Source organism: Scyliorhinus canicula, chromosome 6 (assembly GCF_902713615.1).
Source record: "Scyliorhinus canicula chromosome 6, sScyCan1.1, whole genome shotgun sequence".
Classification (NCBI taxonomy): Eukaryota; Metazoa; Chordata; class Chondrichthyes; order Carcharhiniformes; family Scyliorhinidae; genus Scyliorhinus; species Scyliorhinus canicula.
This window is the reverse complement of record NC_052151.1, coordinates 92271781-92281840: the sequence shown is the minus strand read 5'-3', so window position 1 is coordinate 92281840 and position 10060 is coordinate 92271781. Positions and strand designations below refer to the sequence as shown.

Sequence of the window (10060 nt, the reverse complement as noted above, 5' to 3'; positions counted from 1 at the left end):
ATTGGTAAAGTCTACCATAGATACACTCCACACTGTGACGCCATTTTCTGTTTGGCAAGTAGTGAAGCATGCAATCAAGTCATCCCCACAATTCTTGGATTTACTGACTGCAGTAAAACTCCTGGAACATTGTTCAGACGATCCCAGTAATGCATATCTGTTTGAGACATGCGTCGTATTTGATAATTTGAAGCTTTGAACGCATAGTCAAATACTTTCTGTCCCTCCGGTGGTGGACCCCAGGAACACTGTGTTGATTGGGGGTAAAGATGATACCATATTCGTCACTTCCCCGGGTTGTCTGTGGGCATCTATTGTATCCTGAGAATTATATTGACCCGAGTTGTTGCTGTACATGCATTGGGAAGAAGGTGAAGAAATCACACTTTGCATATGTGAAGCTGCAAAAAAAAAAATAAGGACTATAATTACCAACATACTATGGTGCAGATCCCAGAACGTACTTCCTCTCAAAACCAATTCCTTTTTGGAGAACTGTAAAAAATATTTGTTGAAAATGTAATGATATACTTCTTTAATAAAGTTGTTTATGGTGTACTGTCTATCCTGAAATTGATTATTTCAAATTGCTTTGAAACTTTGAGTCAAATTATTGCTTAGCTCTATTATTTATTTATTTATCACAGTGCAGAAGGAGGCCATTCCGCACAGACAGTGACCTAAGCTGGGAATCGAACCTGGGACCCTGGAGCTATGAAGCAACAGTGCAAACCACTGTGCTACGTGGGTTTCCTCCGGGTGCTCTAGTTTCCTCCCACAGTCCAAAGATGTGCGGGTGCATTGGCCATGCGAAATTGCCCTTAGTGCCAAAAAGGGAAGGTGGGTTACGGGATAGGCTGGGTGTTGGCTTAAGTATGGTACTCTTTCCAAGGTGCAGACTCGATGGGCCGAATGGCCTCCTTCTGCACTTATGATTCTATGATTATTTATGATGAAGAATAATTTAATGTTTGATACCAAAAATAACTGATTCCCTCCATTATTTAAACTGGAGTTTATGAGCCATTATTATATCGCAGTCACATATATATATATAATACAAACATCATCAAACAAGCTTTCGGGAATGAACTTCATTGAAGTTTGCTACAGTTAATGTACGGCCAGAAGATTAATAACTTCATTTGGATGAGGTCTTTCAGGATTGTCATGAACAATAAAATATGGCACTTAACTATTCAATGCATTAAATATATTTTTATTACCAAATTGTGACCAGCCCTTTGCACGCCCTTTCATTTATATTGGTGCCGGAAATCTCAGTTAAGCTTAAAAACATGTTTATAATGGAATCCTTCAAAATGGCAAATGAAAGAAGGTACGCAAAGCAAAACGAGGTAAACACAAATCAGCAGGTCTTTGATGTTATTAAAGGACAATTGCAATTATAAACAAGTAATTCTGTTTGAGACTGGATACAGATTGTAACCAACAAGAAAAAAAGTAAAATATCACTACATTCATGAAATAAACTCTTTGACAGAGATTTGCTTGTTTATCTGACAAATAAATGCACGTTATATACTCAGTATTTCAAAACTAATAATAATAACAATCGCTTATTGTCACAAGTAGGCTTCAGTGAAGTTACTGTGAAAAGCCCTAGTCGCCACATTCCGGCGCATGTTTGGGGAAGCCGGTACGGGAATTGTTCTGCATTACAAGTCAGCTGTTTAGCCCACTGTGCTAAACCAGCCCCTAATTAGGTAACTGTAGACATAAGTATCTAGATTTTAGAGTGGTTTGCACCCCGCCAGCCGGCGGGGAAGGGGCTTGGCGCCACACCAACCGGCGCCAAAGGGCCTCCGCCACCTGCTGCGAGTTGGCACATGCACGGGAGCGCCAGCATGTGCTGGCGTCATCCCTGCGCATGCGCGAGAGGGTTTGTCTCTGCATCGGCCATCGCGGAGGACCACATTGGCCGATGCGGAGAGTGCCCCCAAGGCACAGGCCCGCCCGCGGATTAATGGGCCCCGATCGCGGGCCAGGCCACCGTGGGGGCACCTCCTGGGGCCAGATCCCCCCGTGCGCCCCCCCCCCCCCCGGAACCCCGGAGGCCGCCCACGGCGCCAGTTCCCGCCGGTAAGGACCTACTCCAATTTACGCCGGCAGGACTGGCAAAAAACGGGCGGGACTTTGGCCCATCGCAGCCCGGAGAATTCGGGCGACCCCGGGCCCCATTGAGTCCCGCCGGTCCCCGCCTTTCTCCGAGCCTGGCGGCGCGATTCACGCTGGGCCGGTTTTTGGGGGTCCGGAGAATTCGGAGGGCGGCGGGGGTGGGATTCATGCCGACCCCCGACTATTTTCCGACCAGGCGGGGGGCCGGAGAATCCCGCCCCTGGAGTCTGAATTTATTGCTTTCACCATGGCAAAAAAGTTAACAGCTGTTCTGAATTAGACTATATAATCATATGATGATAGGAAAGGTAATAAGTACGTACAAACATATTCATTTGGAGCAAGAGTAACCTTTGTGATTCATGTTCGCAGAATTCTGCTATTTGCCTCAATTTAAATAATATGCTGTATTTTTATTTTTCGTGTCCAAGTGGACTACTTCATATTTTCCATCTGCCAATTTTTTGACCACTCTCTTAATTAACCTATCTGTAACAATTTGCAGATTTATGGGCGGGATTCTCCGACCCCCCGCCAGGCTGGAGAATCGCCGGGGGGGGGGGGGGGGGGGGGTGGGGTGGGGGGGGGGGGGGGGGCGGCGTGAATCCCGCCCCTACGCCAGCTGCTGGAATTTCCAGTGCTGGTTTTTCGGTTGGGGCGGGTATCGCGTTGCGCCGGTTGGGGGCCGTTGGCAGCAGCACACAGCACCAATTCTCCGCCCTGTGATGGGCCGAGTGGCGGCGTAAATCAAACAAGGTCCTTACCAGCGGGACCTGGCTCTGCGGGCGGCCAGATCCCCCCATGCCCCCTTCCCGAGGACTGCAGGCCGCCTGCAGAGCCAGGTCCCGTCGGTATGGACCTGGTGTAATATACGCCAGCGGGACCACTCGGCGCATCGCAGGGTGGAGAATTGGCGGGTGGGTGCCACTGCTAACGGCCCCCGACCGCGCAACGCGATTTCCGTCCCCGCCGAAAAACTGGCGCCGGCGAATCCGGCAGCTAGCTATACTCTCCGTCAGTGCCTTCTTCATCAAAGATGGCCATCACCACCAAGTGATTCTGAGCTAAATGTCTTCTTCCTGAACATCCTCCCCCTCTATAGCCCTCTATTGTTCCATTTCTTTCAGGATCTCAGTAGAATGTCTCTGCATGAGAGGAAAGAAACTTTGCACCATCCGCATTGTTTAGCTCTTCAAATCCAATTTGCTTTCCCATTTCTACAATTCTTTCGAGACTTACCTCAATGGAGGTTACATAACCTTTGACTCCAAGACAATCTGGCCACAACTTCCCCCCCACACAATACATTTTGAGTGAAGTAACCTCATTCCATTCCACAGAGATGTTGTCAATGGCCTTAACAATTTTGTAATTTGTCCAAAATGTCTTTATGGGTAGGTTAGCACCTTCGTCTTGTTTTTTATATTGTAAGATGATGGACACCATTACTGTAAATTACCTTCATTAATAACATATTTCATCCCATGAAGGAAATTAACTTTATTAATAACATATTTCATCCCATGGAGGAATAAAAAAAATCATTGTATGAACACACAACTGCAAGGCATCTGCAGCTTTGTTAAAATCTTCCCCAAAATATGCTATCTGACTTTCAACTCCAAGTCAGATGATCATTTGTATTACAAAGTGTACCATATTGTATCTAATACTGGAGTCCACTACTACAATCACCCTGTTATCATGGCATTTCCCTTTTCTTTAACAAAAACTTCACACAATTTCCTGTTGGAACAAAATAGGGAACAAAATAGCCCACTCAAGCGTGGAAATTATTTTATCTATTCTTTCATACTTTGTTATGATCAGTCTGTTTTACCTTTTACTCATCTCTGTATCTCTGTGGTTCTTTCACAATTCTGGATGTTCTGAATGATGACAGATGATTTTGAAGGACAGGGGGCATGCTCCAGCTCTGAAACCAAAAGGGAAAATGCTGGAAAATCTCAGGAGGTCTGGCAGCATCTGTAGGGAGAGAAAAGACCCTTTGTCATCTGGACTCAAAACGTTAACTCTTTTCTCTCCTTACAGATTCTGCCAGACCTGCTGAGATTTTCCAGCATTTTCTCTTTGGGTTTCAGATTCCAGCATCCGCACTTTCACTTTGTAAATAATTTTCAGGACTCTCAGACTTTTTCTGGTTATCTATTGCTTCACTTGTGGATTCCAGTTGTTGATCTCCATCTACACATTCTGGTTCAGAGCAGGGTCATGTTTTGTATGCTGTCCATAGGAATTTCCCATTTCTCTTGTATTGTTGTCCATTTGGAGTCGGCATTTTGTTAGTCCCTGGATCTCCTGTGATCCTGTGAGGACAGCAGAATTCCAGATCCCTTCCTGCTGAATCCTCACTGTTTCTCTGATGTTCCATTCAGGCAGAAGTTGGGTTCCCCAGTCAAAGCACTGTTTCTGTTACCGCTGTCAGAGTTTGAGCGCGTCCTACCTTGTAGCTCACTGACTGTGGAAATAGAAGTTGGGGCACAGTAGGAAGTTTAGTTCTTCGCATTCTTCCCAGCAAGAGCTGTGCTGGTGATGAACCAATGCCCTCTAATGGCGTATTCCTGAAATCGCAGCGGATCAAGGTAGGTGTCTCTTATGTTTACCTTCGCCTTCTACTACAGGTGCTTTAAGGTCTGCACAGTGCTTTCCACCATTCTATTGCTTGTGGACAGTTGGGGCTTGACAAAATGTGGTAAAGCTCCCAATCCAGTGTAAATTTGCAAAACTCAGTGCCTGAGAATTCAGGGCTGTTGTGTGAGATGAGCACTTAAGATATGTAATGCTTCTTGGTAACTTTGTTCCCAGTGACATTTCACATCATTTTGTAGAAGTTCTTTGAGAGGTGTTGTCACGTTTGACATGTGCAGAATTATAGGTCACCATGCCCAAAAATCTCTCCAAGTCTTTCTTACATTCTGGGGATGGCATATTCATGACTGCTTCAATTTTATTCTGGTCCAGCTTCAATCAATTGTTAGCATGTTCCAAGTACTTGACTTCATGAAGATCTATTTTGCACTTTTCCTTCTTCAACTTGAAGTTCCTTTTTCCTGCTCTTACCAGCACCTGCTTCAGTCTGGGGTTGTGTACTTCTTGTGTGGCACACTATTGATATAGTTTTCCACACCCTCTAACCCATCAAACAGCTGCTTCATTATTCTATGGAACATCTCAGGAGTTGAATTAACACCAAAAGGAAAGCGTAAAGACCTGTAACACCCGTATGGTGTGTTGAAAGTACAGAGATAGGAGCTGCCTTCATCCAGCTTGACCTCCAGGAGCCTGAACTCACATCCATAACTGAATAGTGTTTAGCATCTGCTGGCTTACAAATGATTTCTACTGTGGGCAAAACTAATAATGCTCTCTTTGAACTGCCAGGTCTCGATCTCTGGAATCCAGAGATGCTCGCAGATTCCCATCTGATTTTTCAACAATTACAATTGGATTAACCTACTTTGTCGGTTCGTTCATTTTCTTGATGATGTGAATTTTCTCCATTCTGTCCAACTCTGCAGTTAAATGGTTTCAGCATTTCTGGTATTTTTCTGGGTGGGTGTATTTTGGTGTCACAGTTTCACCAGTCTTGATAGTGTGTTCTCCTTTCAGTCAACCAATACCTTGGAACACAACTGTGTACTCACTCAGCATGTCATCAGAGGTGATCATCATTATTCTCTTGATTAGCTTCAGATTTTTACAAGTTTTGATTCCAAGAAAGGGTGTTGCATCTTTTTTTACCACTATAAAGGAAGTGCTTGAGACTGTTTATTTGTAGTTCACTTTAAATGTAAATTGTTGTTTTGCAGAAAGGTCTTCACCCGTGTAATTAGGCAGCTTCTCTTTTTTTAAAAGTCAACAATTCTCCTTTACTTACCTTACAATACAAGCTTATGGGAATGACATTAGCTTGTGCGCTTGAGTCAAGCTTGAAATTCACCATGTTGGCAATCCATTTATCTTCGTTAGAAATTTCTGCTACTGCAGCAATGAAAAGTTCAGATTCAGTGTCTGAGTCGGCATCTGCAATTGTGTGCACTTTCTTCGATTTACACATCTTCGTGAAGTGATTTACTTCCTCAAAGTTCTTACACTGTTTTCCGCAGGCTGGACAACTGCATTGTAAGTGTTCTGTTCTGCATCGACTACATTTAAATGTTTTAATTGCAGTTTTATTCTTTTAACCGTTAAGTTGTCGATTTGCTTTTCCCCAGCCATGTTTCTGTTTAGCTGCAGGTAACTCTGCTTGTCTGTATGCGGCGTACCAACTTCTGTCATGTGTTTAATCTGGCGTTTTGTGGTCTCTGCTGCTCTGTAGATATTTACTGTTTTCTCCTGCATGAGATTCACCTCTCTCAAAAGTTGCTCACGCAGAGCATCATTTGCGATCCTCAGATGAGTAATTCTTCCAGCTCTCCAAACTCACACGATTTAACTTTTTTCCTCAGCTCAGTTACATACTGACTAATGTTGTCACTGCCTTGAATGCATTTTTAAAAATGGTCTGCGGAGTTCACCATCGGCAGGATCCTCCGGTCCACTGCAGCGCACCCACATCTGCCCGTTTCCCATCAGCATAGGGTGGCCCAAATGGGAAAGCCCATTGGCCAGCTGCGGGAATGGGGGCGCCGTGCAGGAAAAAGCTAATGGCAGATCAGAGAATCCCGCCTGGTATCTTTTATAAGTAATGTTTTTCTGAGGGCTACAGTACACTTCCCATTATTACTTTCAACAAATTTCTCATCACTTTCAAACACGAATATATTATAAATTTCTTGGGCTTCTTCCCCTGCTACATGAAGAAAGATGGAGACTGCACATGCAAGTCTTTCTTATCACTGACCATTGTTGTGAGGTACAGCTCAAAGTGCTGCTGGAATTTCCTCTAGATTTCTGTGAGATTGCCCTCCAAACTGAGCTTTGTTGATGGTTTCAGTACCTCCATTGTCGCACTTAGTTCACTTCTGACACCTTGGCCGGGATTCTCCCCTACCCGGTGGGGCGGGGGGTCCCGGCGTAGCGGAGTGGCGCCAATCACTCCGGCATCGGGGTGATTGGCGCCACGCTGACTGGCGCCAAAACCGGCGCCAACGGCCTTTGACGCCCGCCGCCCGGCGTTGGGGCTGGCCGAAAGGCCTTCGCCGGTTCGCACATGCGCCGGTGTGTCAGCGGCCGCTGACGTCACCACCGGCGCATGCGCGGTAGGGGAGTTCTCTTCCGCCTCCGCCTCCGCCATGGTGGAGGCCGTGGCGGTGGTGGAAGAAAAAGAGTGCCCCCACGGCACTGGCCTGTCCGCCGATCGGTGGGCCCCGATCGCGAGCCAGGTCACCATGGGGGCACCCCCGGGGCCCGATCGCCCCACGCCCCCCCAGGACCCAGGGGGCCCGCTCCCACCCCAATCCCGCTGCCATCAGAGGTGGTTGAAACGACGTCGGCGGGATTGGCCTGTCAGCGGCGGGACTTTGGCCCATCACGGGCCGGAGAATCGCCGCGGGGCGTGATTCCCGCCCCCACCAATTCCCGGGTGGCGGAGAATTCCGGCCACGGCGGGGGGGGGGGATTTACGCCGGCCCCAGGTGATTCTCCGACCCTGGGGGTGGTCGAAGAATTCCGCCCCTTATCTTGTTTTTATGTTGCAGGATGACATGGACACACAACTGCAAAGAATCTTCAGCTTTACTACAATATTCCCTAACATGTGCTATCTGTCCTTCGACACCCCCAGATCAGGTGACCCCATGTATTACAGAGTGTACTGTACTGTAATTAATACTGGAGTCCACTACCACGATCACCTTATTATCATGACACCCTTCAGTTTCCCTAATGGCCAGTCCAATAGTTCTGCTATAGCAATAGGCCTTAATGCTTGTAATCATGCCTTGATCCATTGTCTGAAACATGAATGTAAGGTGGTAGGAAGACCACTTTAGGGGGAGGCAGCGGCGTAGTGGTATTGTCACTGGACTAGTAATCTACAGACCCAGTGTAATTCTCTGGGGTCCCAGGTTCGAATCCCACTAGGGTATATGGTGAAATTTGAATTCAATAAAATTCTGGAATTAAAAGTCTAATGATGACCATGAAACCTAGGACTTGGCTCCCTACTCTGCAACTGGATCTTCAACTTTCTGACCCACAGACCACAATCAGTAAGAATAAACAACAAGACCTCCTCCACAATAGTCCTCAATACCGGGGCCCCGCAAGGCTGCGTACTTATCCCCCTACTCTACTCCCTGTACACACACGACTGCGTGGCAAAACTTGGTTCCAACTCCATCTAAACGTTTGCTGACGATACCACCATAGTGGGCCGGATCTCGAATAACGACGAGTCCGAATACAGGAGGGAGATAGAGAACCTAGTGGAGTGGTGTAACGACAACAATCTCTCCCTCAATGCCAGCAAAACTAAAGAGCTGGTCATCGACTTCAGGAAGCAAAGTACTGTACACACCCCTGTCAGCATCAAAGGGGCCGAGGTGGAGATGGTTAGCAGTTTCAAATTCCTAGGGGTGCACATCACCAAAAATCTGTCCTGGTCCACTCACGTCGACGCTATCACCAAGAAAGCACAACAGGGCCTATACTTCCTCAGGAAACTAAGGAAATTTGGCATGTCCCTTACCAACTTTTACAGATGCACCACAGAAAGCATCCTATGGGGCTGCATCACAGCCTGGTATGGCAACTGCTCGGCCCAGAACCGCAAGAAACTTCAAAGAGTCATGAACACAGCCTAGTCCACCAACGAACCTGCCTCCCATCCATTGACTCCATCAACACCTCCCGCTGCCTGGGGAAAGCGAGCAGCATAATCAAAGACCCCTCCCATCCGGCTTACTCTCTCTTCCAACTTCTTCCATCAGGAAGGATATACAGAAGTCTGAGAACACGCACGAACAGACTCAAAAACAGCTTCTTCCTCACTGTTACCAGACTCTTAAACAACCCTCTTATGGGCAGTTCTCATTAACACTACACCCTGTATGCTTCATCCGATGCTGGTGTTTATGTAATTACATTGTGTACCTTGTGTTGCCCTATTATGTATTTTATTCTATTTCCTTTTCTTTTCATGTACTTAATGATCTGTTGAGCTGCTTGCAGAAAAATACTTTTCACTGTACCTCAGTACACGTTACAATAAACAAATTCAATCCAAACCATTGCCAATTGCCGTAAAAACCCATCTGGTTCATTAATGTCCTTTTAGGGAAGGAAATCTGCCGTCCTTACCTGGTCTGGCCTACATGTGACTCCAGACCCACAGCAATGTGGTTAACTCATAAATGCCCTCAGGGATTGGCAATAAATGTTGATCCACATCTCTTGAACAAATAAAAAAAAATTTTTTTTTTTTACAGAGGTCAGCAAGATCCATAGGATGGCGAGGAGCATTTTCCAGATGGAACAATTCATTTTTTGGCAAGGTTATTTGTCGAAGAATGATCCTTGATGGCTGGACAAAAGTAGGATGGAAATCAATCCTCAAAAATTGCTTCAACTTAATCTAACAGCAACCCAAAGAATTGTTAGTTTACCAAACTCTCTTTTATGTGTTTTAATAATTATTTTTCTCTTGTTTTTGATAAGTCAAGAGCTCCAGCGATATCAACTATATATTCACCTGTTTCAGGGTTCTTCCCAAGTCTAACTTCACTGTCCTTTTTGAGCAAAAAACACTTTAAAGTCACTGGTTCTTTTCTGGCTCATTATGAAAGAATGTTATGGGTAAAATTGACAAATAGTACCACAACAATTCAAGACAACCAAGACCGCGATGGGAGATAGCTGCTGTTCTGCGTGGTTCACTGAATGGCGCAGCATTTTGTACATACTGTTCAATGCAATGAATATTTAACCAGTGGCATTTAAAAAGACGACTGGAAACCAG

The 10060-nt window shown here is 45.8% G+C and overlaps 1 protein-coding gene across 1 annotated transcript in view; it reads right to left on the bottom strand.

The window, feature by feature from the left end:
• Positions 1–207: 207 nt before the first annotated feature.
• Positions 208–10060, bottom strand: part of rfx6 (regulatory factor X, 6) — a 112301-nt gene continuing 102448 nt past the window's right edge. The window contains exon 19 of the mRNA XM_038801020.1: positions 208–401. Within this exon, the coding sequence (XP_038656948.1) occupies positions 208–401 (194 nt within the window). The remainder of the gene's footprint in view (positions 402–10060) is intronic.